The sequence below is a fragment of the Leptidea sinapis genome, chromosome 17, assembly GCF_905404315.1.
Source record: "Leptidea sinapis chromosome 17, ilLepSina1.1, whole genome shotgun sequence".
Taxonomy (NCBI): domain Eukaryota; kingdom Metazoa; phylum Arthropoda; class Insecta; order Lepidoptera; family Pieridae; genus Leptidea; species Leptidea sinapis.
In genome coordinates, this window is record NC_066281.1 from 7,687,331 (window position 1) to 7,711,072 (window position 23,742).

Genomic DNA, 23,742 nt, shown 5'->3' on the forward strand with positions numbered 1-23,742 from the left:
TGTAAATATGCGGGCTCTCTATTGCAATGCAATGCAATTTTAAGTTATTCGATACGAGAGCAAACGAGGAATAAATTTAATACTTTGAATAAATTGTTCATAAAGTTGATGAAGTCTGTTTAAGTATTATTTTTTTTATGAATAAGGGACGATACGAGCATGACGTTCAGCTGATGGAAATTGATACGACCTGCCCATTATAATGTAGCGCCGCTCAGGATTCTCGAAAAACCCAAAAATTCTGAGCGGCTCAACAATTGCGCTCGTCACCTTGGGACATAAGATGTTAAGTCTCATTTTCCCAGTAATTTCACTAGCTACGGCGCCCTTCAGACCGAAAAACAGTAATGTTTACACATTACTGCTTCACGGCAGAAATAGGCGCCGTTGTGGTACCCATAACCTAGCCGGCATCCTGTACAAAGGAGCCTCCCACTGGTAAGTATATCGATATTAATAATTTCAGAGACTTGGGACTGCTGCCAAATACAAAAGAGAAGCTGATGTTTCCGGAAATAACTCGCAAAGAAGCGGACAAAGATGTTAAACACTGTATCCAATATTTATTCAATTATGGCTTTTATAAATTTGGAGTTGAGGTGAGATATCAAGTATCTATGTTTATCATTTAAAAATATTAATTCATATCAAATACAAAAAAAAGACTTTTAAATAGGACGACGACCTATATAGACCAGTGGTTAGTGACAATGCCCACTTAGTTAGAGGTCGAAGCATGGTAGGTGCAAACATTCATACGATGATTATTGATGTTTGTTTCCGAGTCATGGATGTATTTATGTATGTTTACCACACATGTTCACCCATAGTACAGGCTATGCCTAGTTTGGGGGCAAAATGATTCGTGTAAGAGTGTGTCAATATTATTATGAAAAAAAATTGGAAAGTGGACTTGCATCATGACATTTTTCATTTCATTGAATGTTAAGGTGCGTACGGACTTTTGTTAGGTAGATCATTTATATAAATTAGGAAGAGGAAGGGTCCAAGAACAGACCCTTGTGGTACCCCCAAACAGAGAGGAGACCCAGGAGATCTCCTGCCGTTCACATCGATCCTCGAATCCTATTATTTAAATATGAGATCAGAAGATCGAGCGCAGATCCTCTTATATCATAGTAACATAGCTTCCTGACCAGCGTTGAATGTTGAACACAATCAAAAGCCTTAGATAAATCACAGAAGATACCAAGTGCATTCTGTGATTCCTCCCAGGCCTCAAAAATATGCATCAGGCCTGATGAGTTCAACACCTAGGCCTGTGCCCGCTTGTGAGAGGTTGTTTTTGTCTTATCTCTAGTCTAGTAGTAGTAGTTAGACTCTTATAGAAACTCATTGCCTCTCTTTTAAATCAACTTTTACAGCTTCAACTTTTCACAAATCATTTCAATTACAATATCATGTCAACTGTTAAACGCCTTACACAAACGTTTGAAATGTCCACAGATCACGCTGATATGCCTGATGGGCGTGATCGGGTCCCGTATGGACGTGTATGCGGTGATATACGCCGGCTGGCTGCTGGCGCTAGTGTCGCTGCGGCGAGCCGCGTTGGCCCGCGTGTGGCCCGCCTTCACCGCGCTCGTCACGCTCTTCGTGCCCTTCCAGTACATCATATCGCTGGGGTTCATGCCGCAGTTCTGTGTCAACTATCCCTGGAGCGGCGACGGCCAGGTGAGTGTATACCGGTCGCTATCGAACTTTTTCGGCTCCTTTTCTGTCAAACTTCATTTGAACTTGATAGAAAAGGAGAAGATAGTTCCATGGATAACACAGTTTTAATTCTTTAAAAATTGTCTTATTTAAATAAATGTCTATCTATAAAAATAAAGGTTTATCGAAAAGGATCCTAAGCATTATTGGTCTTACGTAAAATCACGAACCAAATCTAACAGCATTCCCAGCTCAGTGCAGAATCTTGGAAGTGTTGCTGATGCTGGTGACAATCTTTGTAAGTCATTTAGAAAATTTTTTTCACTCAACATTTCTCACTCCTAGCGACATTGACTCATCCTCGCCTATTAATAAGACCAGACCATATTGCACCCATAATTTTAAAAAATTGTGCTAAAACTATTGCAATTCCCATCGCACTCTTGTATAGAAAATCTCTTACTGAATGTACATTTCCTCAAATTTGGAAATCAGCTTATATTACGAAAATGTATTGAAGTAGGCGTTACTTTGCGGAAATCCATAATTATCCAAATTATTTGAGTTTTCTTTAGTGTTAATTCAGTCTCGTGCCAGATTTTGGCGAGTCAACACGTCCTGAGGATTCCTCGTGTAGAGGCGAAACACGTGTCGAATTGTTTAAAGACAAATATTGACGGAATTAACACTAAAGAAAACTCAAATCATTTGGAGCTTATATTACACCAATACACAAAAAAGGTTCTAAAACGGATGTATTAAACTACAGACCTATATCTAAGCTATGCCTAATAGCCAAAGTCTTTGAGAAGATAATACACACCCAGATGTTCGACTCATTAAAAAACTCCTTCCACCCATCTCAACATGGATTCCTCAAAGAGAGATCTACTGTATCCAACCTTATCTTGCTCAGTGAATTTCTGACTGAAGCCATGGACAATGGTAGCCAGGTAGATGTAGTATATACCGATTATAGCAAAGCCTTTGACCGAATAGACCATAAGATGCTTTTATCGAAAATTCAACTTATCGGCATTGTCGGGGACTTGCATCGGTGGTTTTCATCTTATATTGACCGAAGGTCACAAGCTGTGGTAATCAGTAATTATATCTCGAGCGGGGTAACTATTCCCAGTGGGGTTCCGCAAGGATTGTTAATTGGTCCTTTATTATAAATGATATTTCCACCTGCTTTCATAACACTCGCTTGCTCTTTTTTGCTGATAATATGAAGATATTTAATACCATTGCGACTCTTAATGATATTGAGAACCTTCAAGCTGACCTAGATCGACTGGACATCTATTGCCAAACCAACAAGCTTGATGGTAGTCCCTCCAAATGCTCTGTAGTTACTTTCACACGTAACTATAACATTATACCATCGTATTATAAATTAAAAAGTCAAACATTAACAAAAAAATATTGTCGTGCTTGATCTTGGAGTTTAATATGTAATCATATTGAACATATAGTTAAGAAAGCTTCAAGCGCCCTGGGATTTGTACAACGCACATGTGCTTCGTTCAAAAACATCAAAATATTTAAAATTCTTTACTGCACATTAGTACGCAGTATACTCGAATATGATTCCCAGGTGTGGAACCCACAATACGATACATAAATTAGACGAATTCAGAAGATACAATTAAAATTTATTTAGTATGTATGTTTTCGACTCAAAATTTCTTTTAAATCAGAAAACTATTATAATCTTTGCAAACGATTTCATATACTCCCTCTCTCTATGAGAAGAGAAATAGCAGATATATCATTCCTCTTGAAAATTACTTCCAATTTATTTGACTGTCCGGCCGGAGCTTTAATAAAATTGAATATCCCTGTTAGTCTTTTACGTTTCAATCCTCTTATACATACACCATTAGTTAAATCCAAATACAGGATTTTCAAAATTCCTACTTGTGGCGAGTGAGCAGTAATTTTAATAAAATTCCGCACAAGCGTAGCATCGGCCAGGCACATGTTGAGTAACGAATACTTTCATTGAATTGTTAGAGCATAAGTATGGTATAAGTATGTAATTATTATGTAAGTATATCTATCTCTATCGTTGACACTATTCACTTAAGTGTTCGTAACTATTATAAACTAATATGTAGCTATCCGTGAGGACCTTTAATTGGCTTTTTGTCACTATTAGATTTTATTGAAAACTATTGTATGCAATAACCCACATGGCAATAAAAATTTATAATCACATCCCAAACGAAATTAAAAATAAAGAGAAGCCTTCTCTATTTAAAAGATATGTTAAAATTTTTTTAGTTTCAAAATGCTTCTACGATTTACCCGAATATTTTAATTACAAGTGTGAGAATTAGTTACAATATAGTATAAGAATGTATAAAATGTATAAGACTTATTTATTTTATGTATAACGTTGCTGTACCCTTGCAGGGCGTCACATATTGTCAACCCATTAATGTACCAACCATCCTACTGTAAAATGTGACTTGCAATAAAATATTTTGATTTGATTTGATTTGTACGCTGTTGGTCTTCCTATATGAAATAAATAAATAAATAAATGTGTAACACTCGCGTTAGTCAAAGATTAATAAATCATTAAGGGACAAAATATTTAAAGAAATAAAAATAAGTATCGCATCTCAATATATGTTTATAAGTACATCAACGAATTTGCTAGTAACTGCGAAAATCATTATTTTAACAAGAGGAGCAGACATAAGCTTGTTATGCCTACTACACGGTTAAGTCGAGTAAGTAAGTCTTTTATTGGGCGATGTATATGTTTTTACAACATGATCCCAGAAAATATACAAAAAATATGTGTTATTGAATTCAAATTAATTCTTAAAAAACGTTTATGTGGTAAACATTACAATAACATAAGTGAGTTTCTTAATGATACCACAAACTGGGAATGGAGCGAACGCCCTCAGGCTGTTTGATTATTATAAGCAACGATAGTAAATAATAATTGGTTATACTAAATTAAGAAAAAAAAGCTTGCTGTGTTTCTTGCGCCCATTATTCGCAGGTCTGAGGCACACAATTTCGAATGGATAGTACTTTTTTGAGGTTGAATAAGTGATTTTAAATCCTACTTTGAATAAAAATATTTGAATTTGATGAATTTAACAATTATTTAGAATGTAGTAATCCTTAGCAATAAAGAACCCCCCAACTTACCCATACAATAATTGGCTACGTAATATATCGTCAATATCATTGATATCAAAATCAGTTGAATTGCTAATATTTAAAGTTCTATTATTTTGTAATTCAGTATCTTTCTATTCCTCTAGTAACAATTTATTTAAAATGATATTTCTTTCTTAACTTCCTATTACCATTACAGTTACATTCCTTTTTCAGCAAATGAAACATATACGTACTTGGCTTTTCCTGCCGTATGCTACGGAGCCGCCGCACGCAATCAAGTTGATATTCGACTTCTTCCTACTCATGTTCGCTTCACGACAGCTGCGTGTGTTCAGGGTTGAGAACATGTACGGTGATCATTATCTCGGAGGGTCCAACCGCGAGGACATCGGCAAAGATTGGGAAACACCCGAGTTTGTTAATCCAGTGCCAGACTTCCTGGGCTATGTTGGGTGAGGAGTTATTTTTATTACTGTCATGTCTAAATTTACAGTTTTAAATAATATTTTTAGTTATTTGATCGCTGTTAAATACTCGTCAAATAATTATTGATTTCTAAAGTAGTTTTTGATAGTGAGACGGGAATTAAAGAAACATGGAAGATTTAATATTCTTGTTCAGAAACCCATAATAGGCAAAACGCATGTGACGCAGCAAAACATAGTACAGATTTAGCAGGGAAGGGCAGACGAGGCAGACATAGGCTACGAGCGCTTGTTGCGACACAGCAACACACTTTTGCGTAGTCTAGTATAAAAAACTGACGTGTTTGAGTTGGAGAGTAATATGGGGTCATAGAATTAGGATGAGGTCAGCGAGATACGCTGTACGAGAGACTTTAAAAATTATTTTATTACACAAGTTGAAGTTTCTTGGCATGTGGAGGCGGTTGCAAGAGGTTACTTCTAGGTTTCCTTTCAACATACTTCGTCTGCGTCTCAGCATACGGTTAGCCTCGGCTATGTGTATTGTAATGATGTACACGTCATTGTCTACCGCTTGTATCACGGGGAGTTGTTAGGGTTGATACCAGCAGTCGAATTCCACTGTTATTCGGCATTCTGCAAACGCGCGTGTTGCGAGCAACTTCTTTCATTATATCAACTTCTTCGTAAAATGACGTAGGTTTTAAAAAACAGAACGAAGGTTGGAGTATAATCTAAATTACAACTAAAAGAATTTGTTGGACCCAGACTTATTGCTTGCAGAATAAAAGGCAAACAAATATAAATATTCTTCCGTAGGTGCACCGTTCAAATTTCAATAAATGTATTTACTGTTTTAAGATAGCATGTTATTTCAATGCTTTATTAAAGGGATAGTCCTCCGCCATGATCTCTAGGAGAAGGATTTATATTAGTATCGATTTGAGTGATTATTGAAACCTTTCTTCTTGATTGATATCTTATAAATTTTCGTGGTTTCCCTGCGAGATTGAATCAGAAATGAGGAGATCCGTAGGAGAACCATAGTCACTGACATAGCGCAAATAGTTGCGAAACTGAAGTGGCAGTGGCCAGGGCACATAGCTCGACGGACAGATGGCCGTTGGGGCAGTAAAGTCCTCGAATGGCGACCCCTTACCGGAAGGCGTAGTGTTGGTAGGCCCCAAGAAGATAGACCGACGATCTGGTTAAGATCACCGGAATGGATGAGGGCACCGCAGGACCAAGCATCATGACGATCTTTGGGGTGGGGCTTAGTCCAGCAGTGAACGTTTTCCGGCTGAGACGAATTCTGTAAATCTTTATATATATATTTCTTGTGTGCGTGTGTATGTCACTGAACTCCTCCTAGACGGCTGGACCGATTTTGATGAAATTTTTTATGTGAGTTCAAGGGGAATCGAGGATGGTTTAGATTCACAATTAAACTACCTCCTAAGCGCTGGACTGATTTTGATGACTTTTTTGTTTGTTTCAGTGAATTTGAGATTGGTTTAGATTCTCAATTCCGTCCATATAATATAATTTTCCTGTTCATGTGTATGTTAGTGAACTCCTAACGGCTGGACCGATTTTTCAAATTTAAGACGTGTGTACAGGACAACGTCTGTTGGGTCCACTAGTTAATTATAAAGTTTAATGGGTTGTGTCGCAACACTCTAACGTGAAATGTTTTCTCTGAATTCTCTAGGTCTTGGCTGGACGTTGTCAAGCGGATGGTGTTCCTGGGCATGCTGTGGGTAACTCTCGCCATTATGTTCATGACGGGAACGAACAGAGTCAACCTGTTCTCCATGGGCTACCTCATTGGTTCCTTCATCTTCCTCTGGCAGGGCACAGACTTCTATCTACGACCAAAGCATGCTATACTGCTGTGGTGAGTTTTCGTATAAGCTGTAATCTTAATGAGATTTGATATAGGATTATTAACAAACTTCTCAGATGTGGATGAATTATATATGTGACTAATAAAACTCTGAACTCTCTGCCGTTGAGTTATATTTCACATAGCTTTTAGTTGCAAGAACTATTGTTTAAGAAAAACAACTATTTATTTATCGCGTGCGCCAGCCATCAGCATGTCGGTGACGTGAACCCATTATAATTTCCCTTACCAAAAAGTGCCCAACGCGCCTATATTTTGACTTGAGCTTGAATAAAATATCATAGATATAATATTATCAATATATTAAATATCACCATAATATTATATATTATTATAATAATATATCAGACATCTTGAGTACCCCGCCCCCGCTACCGTCTGTCGCGCCGTGGGACGGTCGCGCACCAAGTTGTCGGAGTACAGTGTTGGTCGGCCTGTGTCAGGTGGTCGTGGCTCGTGCGGTACAACGTGTGCGTGGTGGTCGTGAAGGCTGCCCTCCAGATCCCGGGCTGCATCTTCAACTCGGCCATGCAGCAGCACGCGTGCTGGGTGGTGCAACTACTCGGCATCGGCTGCGTGGACAAGTTCGCGGGCGGAAACATCGCGCGCTTCCTCAAGATGCACTATGATAAGGTGACTTAACCCGAGATCAGTATAGATACAAGTGCGGATAGTATGTCTTTTCATCATGAGTCCCGGTTTACTATAATAGGGACGAATGAAAATTACAATTTCGCCCGCATAGCGAATGTAGTTTTTTAAAGAATTTGCGAAAACCTCGTATTTAAGTACATCTCAAGAGCTTTTAGAACTTTTTTTTTAATTAGAAATATATTTTTTTAAAGTCCTTTCCCTTGCCCGTCTGTCTATCTATCTACCTGTTAAAAAGCAGAGCGTCGGATTCTATATATTAAACTAGTTCAATAACAATATTATAACTAAATTCAAATTAATATTATTAGCGTTACTTATTTATTCACATTATATGTATTTATTAAAATACAGATAAATATATCCTTCGTACAATTGGAGGTTATATGCAGGATGAAAATAAAAATAATAAAGAAATAATGCAGATAAGATTAATTTTCCGCACGCTTAATGTTACGAAAAGTCTACTTTTCAAACAAATGTATTACTGTATATTTTCCGCCTCGTCCTACATTTGGGATATTGAAATATTAAATTTTAACTTAACACTCTGAATGTATTGACGTACAATAAGCAACTAAATATTCTAAAACATTCATTCAAATTAACTCCTTATTTAGTGGCAGTGATGTTCAAAGTCTATTGTATACGTTCATTAGAAGTAGTAACACTACGTCACGTGTGAGACGGACGCGAACACGAAGCAAGAACATTTTGAACATTTTGTTTTAGCAATTGAAATGTTATTATTTAGCAAAATGATTAAAAACGTTAAGTTAGAGGGGCACTTACTTGAAATACGATACTCTATCCTTTTTTAGTTTGGGTATGCTCTTTGGGCAGTTTTTCAACAGTTGGTCGTTGCGTGGCGTTGTATTCAAAGCGCGGTCTAAACACATCTGTACGTAAACTCTGCCTAATAGACTCGTAGCCGCAGGTTTACTTCAGACAATTTTTGAACTTGTTTGTGAGTCAAGTTAATTATTATACGTCAATGCGGTATTATATTAATATGGCAAAAAGTAATATTGAGAAAATTGAGTCGGATAGACAGTTTATGTGTATGGTTCGTGCAGGACACGGTGTGTTCGGTGCCACAAGAGGACATCGGGCTGGCGTGGGACGGTGTCTGCTTCGCGTTCCTCATTCTGCAGCGAAGACTCTTCCACAGCTACTACTTCTACAGAGTCATCGACGAGAGTAAAGCTACCACTGTGCTTGCGTCCAGGTAACTGTCCTATAACTCGGTAAAATTTTGGCAATTATTGCGCTACGAATAAAACCAATCTAAAAATGTGTGTGTACACAATAAAAAAAAAGTTATTTCTCCTGTTACGTTTGTAGGAAAAACAATATTGTAATAAAGATCGTATTAAATACAACCAATGAAAATATTATTATACCGCATAATTCAGTTAAATAACGTGTAATTAAATATCATTAAATTATTTTGACAGACTTGGTAGCTGAAGTATGATACAAATGGTCTAATACCAGTTAACGTCAGGGTGTCGAATTTGCGTGACGGTGTGCGTGTGCATCGTTAAAATTCACTCTGATAAATTTTCCCTCACGTGTCAAAAGAGGTATAACTTCAAAAATTTCACTATGGAATTGCCACTGCCACCCATGTTCCTACAGACAGTCAAGTTTGAATGATTTGAAAGTAATCACGTATCATTTATAGGGGTGCGGAACTGATTGAGGAACTGCGTCAGAAACAAATGCAGTTGCAAGAAGACCAGGAGGTCAAAATCTTGGAGAAAATCAAAGTGAAGATGGAAAGGATCAAAGCTAACCAGAAAAAAATACAGGGTGTTCTGTCAAGAGAACCGATACATCACGACCGTGGTAGGAGTCTGGATTTTTTAAATAATCAATTTACTCGACGTGGCTGAACTCTAGCCTAGATACAATGTGGTATTTAAGGACAAGCGTCAAGGGTGCGTATTCTACGTACTACTACTAGCGCCATGCGTCTCGACCTATTTTGGCGACTACGGCCCGGGATTTAAGGAGCTTTCTTTTAACCACCAAACTGTGGAAAGAACATCCTTCTAGATGTTTCTTTCTCGATGATTAGATGTTTCCGGGTCCATAAAGGCCTATGGGCTATGCTCTGGTGTGCGAGAGTATAGATGGCGCATATCATCATTGAACAGTACGCGTGTGTGTTCATCTTTTCCATAAAAAAAAATATTGATGTTACAATAGTAATAGGTACTATATAAAAACACTATAGGTTCTGGATTAAAAGAAAAATTTTTCCAATAGAGTTAGGTTCGCTGCCGATCATGAATGCTATTGAAGCGAATTATAATATTTTTTATTTATTAGTGGGGTAATATAAGCAGTCTAATCCTTATCTGAAGGTCCATCTAAATATTGCACAAGTTAGTAATTGATTTTTTATACTTATAAGAGAATCTCCAAACTTCAAAAAGTAACTAAAAAGAAACGTTTGTGTTAATATCGGCTAGTATAGGCGAACATTAGGAAAGGACTTCATACTTATAGCAAAACAAATATAAACATAATATAATTTTTTTAGGGTTTTAGGACTTCTACTAAGTCTACCCTGCAGGTGTTAGGTGATGAAATTTTAAAGATGTAATGTGATTAGGTACTATTAAATTTATTTCTTTACTTTCTAAACTTACAGTAAACCAAGATATGAAATCAAAAGAGAATTTCGCCTCGTTTTTATTTTATTTTACTGATACACTCTGGTATTGCAAGTGTCTATAGAACATAGTATACTGTCCATTAGGATAGTATATGTATTTCAGGGGCGTGCATTGGTATTCCAGCGCGGTAGGGACTGGAAATCTTACTAGTCGTAATTGCGATTAATATTAAAAATTTAGTTCCTGTTATAAGGATAAATATAAGTTCACTTACCAACATTTTTCTTCCGTTCTGTCAGATTGATCGTGTTTTTAGCAGGATTTGTCAAATTATTCAAGTCACCGTAACCAGTATCATTCCACATAGTTTTCGTTGCAGAAAATAAACAGCAGGGGAAGCAGAACAATAAATTGGAATGGCGGAATCCAGCTAGCCAAGTGTATTTTTCTCATACTTGATATTGAAATATCTCATAGTTGTTGGGTTAAACTAATAATCGAAGTGTCATAAGCTTGCCTACCCCGGACGTGTTAAAGATGTCAAATTGCGATGGTCATATTTAAGAACGATATACATAGTAATTGTATATTTTTGCTGTGGTCGTATCACCTTGACAAATAAATTTTGTTATAGAAATTGAACGTATTCTACTAGCCTTGAGTAGGCATTATCGGAACTGCCTACTCTAGGTATTAAGTATATCGCGTAACGAAAAACTTATTGGTTGGGTGTTCAATAGAAGTTCGATTATAGAATAAAAGAACTAAATTTATCTGAATTAACTTGGAATCTAGTGTAGGTATATTATTTAGACTCTAAATATGGTAGGTAGGCTATGCCTATTGGCATATATGGAATGCACGCCCCTGATGTAGGTACTATGTTGTCGATTGAACATTAGATATATATGTATACCTATATGTATAATAAGTTAAGAAATTAAAATACTTTAAATAAGGTGACCAGTTTCTTAAATGTTATTCTATCGCTACTTGATCAGTTATATTAGGTATTTGAGTGATATCATCGTAACAATAACGTAGGTAGAGAATTATTTATGTATATCAATTAATACAGCTACTTAGAATAACGTTAATACCCAATAAATTACATTCCATTAATTATTGGTAACTCGTCTAACGATATCCATTTATTAAGTGTTGTTATTTACCAAGACGAAGAAGAAGACACAGAGCAAGAGGACTCGGACCGTGTTCCGCTGGAGCGGGGCGAGTCAGACGCGACTGTCCGCGGGTTCCACTCCCCCCCCACGACCCCGGCCTCCCCCCGCGGGTTCCACACCCCCCGCACGCCCTCGCCGCCCCCCATGCCGCTCCCCGCTCTCCCCCCACCAGCCATCCAACCGGGCCCGCCTTCCCCTTCGTCCGCCCTCATGACCGTATCCCTCGAGGCTTACCTAGAACCGCGTCGAATCTCGTTCGAATCACCTCCTTCCTCGTTCCTGCACCGGTCTCAAAGTCCCGAGGAGTCGTACCCCGTGTTCTCCCCCCCGCCCATCCGCCGCCGTCACACAGTCGCGAGCCCGAGCGTCCTCCAACGCACCTCCATGATATCGCAGTCGAGCCGCGCGGAGCCAAACTCGCATCACACCTGTAACTATACGACTGCTTCTAGTCGTTTCGTATCACGGCAATGCAAATACACTCTCACTGTATATTGTACAGAAATTATAGATATAACTGTCCTTTAAACATATTTTGTGCATTTAGGTAGCGTCGGAGGGTATCGTTGCCGCCGAGTTAGCACGTTGAGACACGAAGGTATAGTTTACGAGGCGCTGGAAAACTTTAATCCAAAGTGGACCAGAAAAACATGAAAGACTGTCAGTTAATAACTGCCCTGGGAAGTAAATTTATTCTGGAGAGGTTGCCTTCCTTCATAACCAGCCCAAAGACAGTTCTAAGTATCCCACATAACGAAATCCATAAATGCTTTAGTGTGTAACAAATTGTCTTCGTTTGGGCGCTCCAGTGACGTCTATCCTAACAGCCGATGTAATGTCCGAATGCTTACTCTCTTCAGTGGTGTGAGAATGGTTTTTGAGACTTGTCTTTTTTTGTAGCGCACGACAGGCTGCTGTATAGGGCGCCAACCAGCCATCAAAAGGGTAACGTTCTCGAAGTTTCCATGCCATAAAATTGATATCGCAACTAACTTGTGTCCGCAGCTTTGTGGGTGACCTTAGGCAAGTTGCAAACGGAACGGATTTTGTGCGTTTTTCAATTGGATTGTTCTCTATTATTGTCTTATATGTTTGCTTAAACCTGCATGCAATGTCTGACTGCACGTACTAACGGGGTGTGAATGTAAATGCTTATTTCATGTATTATATTAGTCCAAGTATTAAGTAGTTGATATGCTTGCTAGTATTATTATATCTTTGAATACATAGATATCAATATTTAAGTAAAATATATCATTTATTTATTAGTTTAACTTTTGTCAATATTTATTGATTAATAATTCTTATGTTACTGGTGTTCTGTGTTGGTAATTATAGATTTCTGAATGTCACGTTTAATAAATTTTTGAATTTCACAAAATAGTACTATTATATTATATTATGCAATAATGGCTTTTTAATGTGATTGTTTTATTTTCAAGAAATTATAATTGTGTTTCCTGTACAGCGGTTAGATCTGGAGACTACTACATGTTCGATGAATTCGACGATACTGACGTTCCTCTCAAAGATGAGGAATCTAGTTCTGATGAAGATGCACCGAAGGAAATGGGCATTGGAAAGGTAATATACCGAATGGGTAAATAAATATAACATTCATTTGAGTAAGTTCAATAATTCAGTGTAGCGGTTTAGCCATGGAACTGAATGAATGGATGTTATGATGTAATGAAAATATTTGTGGGCTAATCAGAAAGTCCCTAGTGTGTGCAAGAAGAGTTATTGACTTGCAAATTAGTTTTCACCTTCATATATTTATAACAAAGGCTTTTCCATAATTTAAGTCCGGATGTCATTAAAAAACTAACTTAGATACATTATTTTAATGGGTTTATGTCATGTGTCAATCACGTAGAAAATGTCATAAATGTTATTTGAGGCATGGGACAGGTATTTTAATATTAATGATTTTGAATTGTACAGCTTCTAGTGACTAACTTGTGAACCTTTCTAAAACAGTGCAGTGGCGTCAGGGCATACATAGCTAGCTATGAAATAATAGAAACATCTATATCTATGCATGCTGTCATGTCTCTTGACTGTGATTGGACGATAATACTATGCATATATGAGAAATTGTTTCACACGGTTAAGGGCATAATATACTGCAGAACAAAGTGGTCTATTATATTAAATAGAATTTTCTTTTATTTTAGTCCCCTAAAGAGAAAAATAACTAATGCAGTTTATTCTTTCTCCCTTTAAGTTTTTAGTTAAGTTCTCCCAGTTTATGTATCTCTTTACCAAAGAAGAGAATGACAAAAGGCTACTAAAGAGCCTTTTGCAGCTTTTTAGGCCCTAGGTCAAGATTGTTTATGTATATTTTATCCTTTTAGTTACTCTTATTAAGTAAATCAAATCAAAATCACTTTATTCATATAGGTCCAGAAAATGACACTTATGAATGTTAAAAGTCTTGTTTTCTTTTTAAATTTACCACCACTTCGGAAAAGGTCGAGCTTTTTAATGAGAAGAAAAATGGCAAAAACCCATTGCCACTTTTTTAAATCAATATTTACAACTTCATCGTTCTACAAATCATTTCAATTACAATGTATGTAAAGTGATGCAAAAAAGATTCTAAATCGTTCAATACTCTAAGCCTTACACGAGTAAGTCATAAAAAGTAATCATACTATTATACTATTCCGAGACCCATACTTTGCCAAACCTGAATATGATATAAACGTATTTTTTTTATATTAGAGCCATAAGAGGGCGCCACATAAACAACTGATAGATGAAATAAAGTATTTAAAATAAAGGATGCCTTCAACTGTGTTAAATCGTGGTATTATCGTCCATCACGTCGGGTTGGTGGCGGGTAACGTTGGTGTGGGCTATAGTTGCTGTCGACGGCGATAAAGACGGACGTGCGACGCGCTATGTCGTTGCGTCGCGCGTCTATGCCTGCCCTTAGAGCGCGCCGACTCGTCCTGTCCGCGAAACCTTCCTCCTATCAGCATGAGGTAAAATCATTGGTACTTTTGGATTACTACGCAAGATACACAGTTTGATTAGAAAATTTGCTTTACAAATATCTTAATATAATTTTTTATAAAAATTTGAATTTTTAAACTTTTAAAACATTGTGTATCTTGGTTTTTTAAAATTTCGATCAATTTATTAGCACGCTATTATTCACATTTTCGTATCGTAATAGCATGAATTATATTGGAATTTCATATAGATCTAGTAACTTATGTATTTAAATTTTTTGTTGTATGTTGTAGATTGTTGTTGAAAGGCAATGTTATTATTGATACCTATTATGTTATATGACATGCTGAAATGTATCAGTCCCTGTATCATTAAATAATAACTTATTTTAAAATAAATATTTATTAGTTAAGAGAGCCTTATTGATGGAATAGTTATGCGTCATTTCATTGTATTTTTACATAACTAAGGTCATCAGACTTAGATTGAACATGATCAAATAGTTCATAGCTATGTCATGGAGCCATCGAACACAGAAGGTACGTACAGGTAAAATGCATGCTTTTGTGCTTAGTCGTAGGTTATTTCTCTATGTTGCCTGTGTATGTTGTATAAAAGAATATCTGTATTTACTTTGAAAAATAGAATATGATCACGTTGACGTTTGGCATTCCGTGAAACTTCTTGCCTCGCACAGCCATTTTGTGGAATCAATTACCGGCTGCCGTTTTCTCGAATCGATACGACTTCAAGAAGAGCATACCTTAAAGGCATGACACGCAACTCTTGCCACCTGTTTTTGCGGATGTCCAGGTGTCCTCACCACTCTCCATCTCGTGAATCTGTTTCCTGTTTTCCCCGTTTGAAAAAGAGACGTTCAGTTAAAATTAAATTGTATGCAACTATGTCCACCTCTGCAGTGGCGTGGCCATTTGTACAAAATGTCACAATTGGCAGTGTCAGAATTGCGGCGCGTGTTATTATAATGAAGATATCTCTCAAATCTGGTATGGTACACGTAACTCTAATACCAACCAAATCTTTGTGTATTGAGCTATCATATTCTAAATGAATTAGTGCAATTATATCTTCAAAGTTATTATTAATGTATACATAAGTGTAACAAGTCTGAAGTTCAGTAAGTTTCAGATAAGTATCAGAAATTGTTCCATAAACGATAACCTACCATAAATAAAGAGAAACAAATCGATTAGTGAATGCAGTTAATTTGTTTCTTCCAATATTTCTTCGCAAGTCTAGAATATTTTCGTTTAAACAGTAACGACTCGAGTGGTTTTCTTTTCGAATTCTTTGTGGTTCTTGCTCTTTGAAACTGAGGTATCGATATCAATTAGGTACGTGACTTTTTTCCAGTTTCTTGTAGAAAACTATTTAAATATACAAAATAAAACCATTTTATTAAATATATTTTAATTAACATTTAATTACATGTTGCGTATAAATCAATTAATAAATAGACCTCCCCATATTTTCTTTATACCACAAGCTTTCTAATAGCTTGTCCAATTTTTGCCGCCAATTTTGACGTTTGCGTACGTATGAAGCCGCCAAGCTTGTCTTTGTATATATTCACCCTTATTTTGGGTTTTTATTTCGGAATAGTTTCCTGCACTTAAATATATCAAAATATTTATTTATGCCAAAATTTATGGATGAAGCCGTATTCGGACTTGCGCCAGCAGAGTAAATTCTTCTGGCGCTCTCAACCCCGGTTGGTTTAGCTAACCGCTGTAAACGGAGCGAACAGTTCGAATTCGACGCATTTATAATTATTGGTAACTATATTGCGCATCACTTTAGCCCTCGAGATATTTATGAAAAATATCTATTGACGTACATAAACAACAAGACTCAAAATCACTCTAAAAAATCGTCCGAAGCAAAACTCTGCCTACGCGTCTATTAGGTAGAGTTTCATACAATAAATAGAATTTGAACATTATGGAATAAGATAACGGAATAAGGTATTAATTTGAACGAATGTTTTCATGTCATCTGTATAAGCTACCGCTCGGACATTTTTTTATGACTTTTAATAGGTGATCGGGAGTCTAGTTGTTTAAAGTACGTCAATGATAATAACTGATTATTATTATTAGACACATCCGCCGTCGTCTCTGGGCGCTCAAACAGCACGTGACTACGACCAAGACACGTCGGGGCGCCAAGACCGTGCCGGCCCTTCGTCAGAGCTCGACGATTTTGCACCAATACCGGGTGAGATAACTCATTTGAAATATAGGTACTAGATACTTTTTAGCAATTGCTACAGTCTTGAATCCAGTGCTTCACATCTATCACTTTATACCAATGACGTTCTATACACATATAAAGACATTACCATTCGCAGTCTTACCAGTAGGCTCCTTTGGACAGGATGCTGGCTAGATAATAAATACTAGAATAGATAATAAATACAAGAAGCAATGACGTTCTGTATACATATAAAGATATATCATTCACAGTCTGATAGCGGAACGGCAAAAGTCGGCATGTGTCAACTGTCACTGTCCGAATCAGGTTCTAAATTCGACACACTTTACCTGAACTGAATAAATGTTTTACATCGCTACTTATTGACCCAGAACATTTTAAATAACTGGAAAAATGCAGCAATGTATAGATAAATCAAATCAAAATCACTTTATTCAAGTAGGTCAAGGAAATGACACTTATGAATGTTAAAAGTTTACTTTTCTTTTTAGAACTTTCGAGATCTTTCTTCATTTCATCGTATTGGTTACTCATAAAGTTGATTGAGTCCGTAATTGAGGACAATTCTAATCTTATTGGCTTAAGCTCTTTGTTGATAGCACTCATTAAATTATCCTGCATCGAAGAGAAAAAGTCGTTCATAGTACTTTTGACAACATCTTCCACCACCTCTCGAATATCATCGCGAGTAAAAGAAGAGATGGATTTGTCCATGGGTGGTGAATTAAGGGCTTGTCTTTTACTCCCCCTCGTTGTAGAAACATTGCGTGCCGGCGTACTATCATTTTTAGCTGGTTTGGGGATTGTACGCAAACAGTCAGGACAACTCCAAACGGCACGCATTTCCGGGTTAAATACGGCATCATCCAACGACATGCAGGCGTAATGATAGGTTTTAGTGCATTTTAAACATTTTATAAATTTATCTTTGTTGTCTTTGGCAGGTGTACAACATCCCCATTTTTTCTTATCCATATTATAATATAATATTTAATTGTAATACTTAACTGACAATGGTCAGCACAGAATACAATTCGATGCAAACTGGGTCCACAAAACATCCAACAGATCTGAGTTATTTTAATCTATGACAAAACGGCAGTAAACGAGCCGCAATGCTAATGCAAGCCGAACTCGCTCTTCAGATAAAGCGTACAGATGCTAAAACTGCACGGAGACGCGCATTAAATTATTTTACATCACCGTCACTTTTATTTTACTAACTGCCCGCACATAAAGTTACTATTGTTTATTGTTAAAAGTTTATAAATGAATTAGAAGTTCGTACGAAATCTCTTTATCACTGCACAATCTAAAATCGCATTTATTCAATATAAACTATGGATAAATTAAAGCCGGACTTAAAAAAGTAAGCTTTAAACTATTTATATGATTTAAAAATTAGGAACTTATAAACCAATATGTTTACTTGTGAAACGTCAGGTTGACCTATAATGAGAAGACGTGGCAAGAAACTCATTGGCACTCTTTTAAAATCAACATTTACAGCTTCAACTTTTAACAAATCATTTCAGTTACAATATATGTAAAATTTTGCAACAAAAATACTCAACGCCTTACACGAGTACGTCAAAAATAAATGTAAATTAATACGTAAAAGTAAGTGTTATTGAGTACAGTAGATGCATCAATCTACACGCAAATAAATAAAGGTATTTTGTAAGCAATTTAATAAGAGATTATAAATAAATACTATCCCCCTTATTCATAATAGTCTGCTAACTTAAAACATTGCTAATTCTCCCTCTTGTCTTCTTCTATTGACCTAAGTCAGAATAAGAAAAAACACTCCTTAGCGGCTGTTTTAAGTAAGCGGACCATTATGAATAAGGGGGTATAACTTTTAAATATAGATATAGCAGTCAAAGCTTATTGTGGTGTAATTTGTGACAGGTTCCATATTTCGGCCATATTTGTTTTTATGTATAGAACGTCATTGCTCCATTTTTTATACCTTAGATAATTTATACGTCTAGATATAACCTGTTGCTGTTAGGCAACGCATGACAACAGTTTATTACTTAAGTGTGTATGACAACTAAGTCTTACACTCGCGATACGTATTGCACTTTGTTGTAGTATGCGTGCTTTGCTGAAAATAGCGGCTAACTGTTCGCCGCTATTTTATTCTTCGTGTTCAATGCTGTCACAGTCCATCTAGACGTATAAATTATCTAAGCTTTATACTCTACTGGATTGGGTTGCACAGTATGGACATATAAGATGGTGCAAAAATAAAAGAGCGCGCTTCCCCAAATGGCTGGCATGGCTCATGTGTTTCCCATGGTGTTACAAGAGAGAGGGAGCTGTGGTGAGCACTTACAAACGGGTGACATATACGCTCGTTTCTCCTCCATATTCCATAACAAACATTGCCCACCCAGCCATCTGTGTTCTATTGATGTCATTATAACCCCCTGAAGACTCAAGTTTGCGAGTTTACCAATCTTCTTCTTCTTCTTCTTCTTCGCGTGCCTCTCCGACTAGCGAAGGTTGGCGGTCAGGACGCCAGGAACTCGGGGCCATCACTTTCTTTGACCTTTCCATATTACTTACTAAGCCGACGACTAGGGAATATATAGTGTAGTCGTCTCCCGTTGCCTTCTACACCAGACATTTTGGAGATTATTTAAATCTCAAGGCCGCTGCCTACCTCCTCCGACCAGAAGTTCGGTCGGGTGTATGGTTATACCGCCATTGCTCGGTCGCCAGAGCCTCGTCAGTTCTCCAGCAGGGGGCACGACGATACTGGGCATCGTCGTCAGAATTTCGTACAAACCGCGGACGCGTGCAGGTGAGGTTGACATTTGGGTCGGTTTAGATGTTAGTCACCATTCTCCCCTTACCCCCCATTTAACCCAGTTTACCAATAAAAAGCCTTATTTGTTGTATTGCTCTTCGACACCACATCCCTTAAAGCCTCGCTCAGCCTCTAAATCGGAATACTGGGTCTCGAAATCTGGAGCGATTGTCAATTCCGTGGCCATCTGGAGGGCAAGCAAAATTGGCTTCGAAGAAGCTGGGCGTCATTAATAGAGCACGGCAATACTTCAAGCCGGCGCACATACTAGCGCTCAACAAAGCGCAGGTCCGGCCACACATGGAGTATTGCTGTCATCTCTGGTCTGGCGCACCCCAGTATCAGCTCGATCCATTTGACCGCGTGCAACGCAGAGCAGCTGGAATTGTCGGTGACCCAGTGCTCTGTGAACGGCTGGATCACTTGGCGACGTCGCTTCATTGTGTGTCTTCTACCGCATTTATCACGGGGAGTGTTCCGAAGAGCTGTTTCACCTGATTCCTGCCGCCGGATTGCACCTTTGCACGACACGCTTCAAGTTAGGATATCATCCCCACCATATGGATGTGTGGCGGTCCTCCACAGTGCGGTTTTCAAGGAGCTCTCTTCCTCGTACTACAAAGCTGTGGAATGAGTTTCCGGGGCGATACAACATGGGTACCTTCAAAAAAGGCGCGTACACCTTCCTTAAAGGCTAGCAACGCTCCTGTGATTCCTCTGGTGTTGCAAGAGAATGTGGGCGGTGGTTATCACTTAACACCAGGTGACCCGTACGCCTTACACTTACTTATACATTTTAGTTTATAGTTTTATTTACTAACTTTTACAAAATTTGCATTCAACAGAGGGTGAAACATGGATGGATAAACTCAAAGGGTTCTCGGAGACGGTCCTGGCGTTCATCTCCAGCTTCCTCACTTCCATCACCCGCTATCTGATGAGATACTCGCGAGACTACCGATACGTCTCCAAGATGCTTTCGATTGAGAAGAAAATATTAAAGGTATTCAAATTCAAAATTCAAATATTTCTATTCAAAATAGGATTCGAAATCACTTATTGAACGCCAAAAACTACCACCCATCAAAACAGACTGCCACAACCTGAGAAAAACGGGCAAGAAAGTAATTTAGTATGTTCTACCTACACATTCTTCAAAGATTTCTGGTCCTAACCTTCTTAATATCTGCTTATTGATTTCTCTTCGGTTTTTCTTTAAGACGCTACCTACTCTGATAGTCGACACACACACTGACGCCTTGTTCCCGTCGGGGTAGTCAGAGACAATAGAATGCCATGCTTTTATCCTTACAAACTTCTTCGTGCTTCGGACCTTTCCATTTCTCAAAACGTTGAATGTTCTACGAGGTCTCTCGCGACCGACTTGCCTACACTCACTTACTTGCCTTATATATTCGATAAGTCATTATTTCTTCACTCATTCGCTCCACGTGTCCAGAGTTCAGTTTTAATCTATTTTATCTACACCCATGCTTTAAATCCTCTATTAAAGATTCTGAAACAGTTAGCTTATTGCCAACATTAAAACACCCAATGTTCTAATAACCATTACATCACCCAAAAGAGTGTTGTAATGTTGTACTGAATTTCATAACAACACTCCTCTGTTTTTTTTTATTCCTTCATGCGCAAAGAGTTTCAACATATAGCCACATTCTTATTGCTCGATGCGTGGTATCTGTATGAATTTCAAAAAAAGAACATTTTCGTTTACGCGCGCTCCACACTCCCAGAACGTCGCGCGCCGTAAAAAAAAAGTAGGTTATTCGAATCCCCGCCATTTTTCTTCGATATTTTTATTGTTTTGTTTACAAAAAATAAGCGATTCATTTTAAACGCTGCAAAAGAACATTAAATACGAGTGAATTTTAATTATTGCACTATACAAAATGTAAATTACTACTAAAATAAATATTTGTTTCATTAATACTTATTGTATGTACTCAGTGTATCAGTAATGAATGATATTAGGTTACTATATTATATTTATTAATGTTAGCAGTAAGTTAACTGTTCCAGAATCTTTTAGAGGATTCATTTTCTGGGTGTAGATAAAGTCTTGTATGCAACTGTTGATAATTAGGTATTAAAACACTCATGTGATACTATTATCAAATTCTAGGAATAATAATACTATACTTATAATCTATGTATATATATAATGAAAATGGTCATTAAATGAGGCTCTTTCACGCCTAAACCACTGATCGTATCTACATGAAACTACCACCATTCGATGCGTTATTTATCCTAGATGGTTTAAGGCTACTTAGTTACGAAATCCTTTTAAAATTCGCCCAGCGAAGCGGGCCGGAACAGCTACTAACATAATATTTAAAGGTTTTTGTTTCTAATACTCTCATGTTTCCTTTTACCAGGAAAAAGAAGGATTCGGAATTGGAATAAGAGAAGGATCTCAAATGATATGGGAGCCGCTACCCGAAGCGCTTATACATCGGTCAGTATATTATATATCTATATATTATGTGTTTTATAATATGGTAGTGGCTTAGTTATAGATGCATGCAAATATGGGGTATTGAAATGTAGTTAAAATTAGTAAGTAGTTTTGTTTTATTACGCATGCCGCCATGTATCAGTAGACAATTGGAACATTCTAGAGATAATTTACAAATTCCAGTGGAGGATATTAGGTAAGTACAAGCTCAATATTTTTTTTAGGAAGGTAATGTCAAAAGTATATTTTGATTAAGATGATAGATTATATACACTTGTTTGTTGAAGTGAAACCTTCGTTAAGCACGCCTGGAGCTATATTTAACGGCTATAGTATAATAATATGACATTACAAAATCATGTATACCAGTGGGAGGCTCCTTTGTACAGGATGCCGGCTAGATTATGGGTACCACAATGGCGCCTATTTCTGCCGTGAAGCAGTATGTGTAAACATTAATGTGTTTCGGACTGAAGGACGTAGCTATTGAAGTTACTGGGCAAATGAGACTTAACATCTTATGTCTCATGGTGACGAGCGCAATTGTAGTGCCGCTCAGAATTTTTGGGGTTTTTCAAGAATCCTGAACGCTACTGCATTGTAATGGGCAGGGCGTATCAATTACTATCAGCTGACCGTCCTGCTCGTCTCGTCCCTTATTTTCATAAAAAAAAATGTATCTTCGCCTTAACTTAATATAGGCGAAACCTGCTTTCGAGTGAGTTTCTTTTAAGGTTGGGCCCACATGGAACGAATTCAGCGACAAAAAGTTATTGAGCGAAAGAGATGGAGGAGGTGTGATGCGTCGAGTGAAAGAGATGGAAGACCTTTGAATACAATTATTATGTAGTTCAAAAGATTTTATTTATTTTATTTTATTTGGGACACAAAACAATTACACACTAGATGATTATATTAGAGGAGGAAATAACATAAGTAGTAGTAGTAAGATCGAGAACAATTGGAAAGCATTACTATTATTATTAAAACATCTAGCAAAGATAATTCCTGTATTGTGGGCAAAGGAATCGAAGTTGTTTTATTTAACACTTGTCCTTAAATTATTTTTTGGAAAATATTCAAACGATCTGATTTTTTGGTGCGGACGAATCCAAACTGATTTGAATAAAACCGTTATATTTAAATTATTTTTTATTGGATTGGATATAAGTTGGTACTTATGTTATAAGCTAGATTGAATTAGCTGCAAATGATTAATATGTTCATATACTCAAATATCAAAATAGACATAAACCCTCCATGATGCGCACTTCCTCAAGAACCCCACATTATGACCACAATTAAAATAGACTGTTTTGTTAGAACTAATTTCTTATCTGTCGAAATGTTGGTATTGCTAAATGATAGCATTAATTACGATAATATTTTTTTCATTCAAATTTCGAACATCTCTGAAAAACAAAGACCTCCTTTCTAATATCAGTCGAGATTGCGCTTAGTTCGAAATGAAATGTCAATTAGGAAACAATTTTTTACAAATGTTACACTGAAGTACAATATCGAACATATTGATATTTGTGGCCGGCTCTAGTTTGTCTCTGAATTATGAGAAACCTATGACAGCTGCCACAAAACTTCTCATTACCGACTTTAATATTTAAGGTGGTC

At 37.1% G+C, this 23,742-nt stretch overlaps 1 protein-coding gene across 1 annotated transcript in view; it reads left to right on the plus strand.

The window, feature by feature from the left end:
• LOC126969172 (piezo-type mechanosensitive ion channel component) overlaps positions 1-20,640 on the plus strand; it is a gene marked incomplete at its 3' end in the record, with an annotated part of 77,488 nt that extends 56,848 nt beyond the window's left edge. Inside the window, exons 21-32 of the mRNA XM_050814491.1 lie at positions 467-599; positions 1,468-1,695; positions 5,038-5,276; positions 6,961-7,146; positions 7,599-7,788; positions 8,883-9,034; positions 9,494-9,657; positions 12,165-12,215; positions 13,086-13,201; positions 14,485-14,607; positions 16,699-16,816; positions 20,480-20,640. Of these exons, the coding sequence (XP_050670448.1) occupies positions 467-599; positions 1,468-1,695; positions 5,038-5,276; positions 6,961-7,146; positions 7,599-7,788; positions 8,883-9,034; positions 9,494-9,657; positions 12,165-12,215; positions 13,086-13,201; positions 14,485-14,607; positions 16,699-16,816; positions 20,480-20,640 (1,861 nt within the window). The remainder of the gene's footprint in view (positions 1-466; positions 600-1,467; positions 1,696-5,037; positions 5,277-6,960; positions 7,147-7,598; positions 7,789-8,882; positions 9,035-9,493; positions 9,658-12,164; positions 12,216-13,085; positions 13,202-14,484; positions 14,608-16,698; positions 16,817-20,479) is intronic.
• Positions 20,641-23,742: the final 3,102 nt, after the last annotated feature.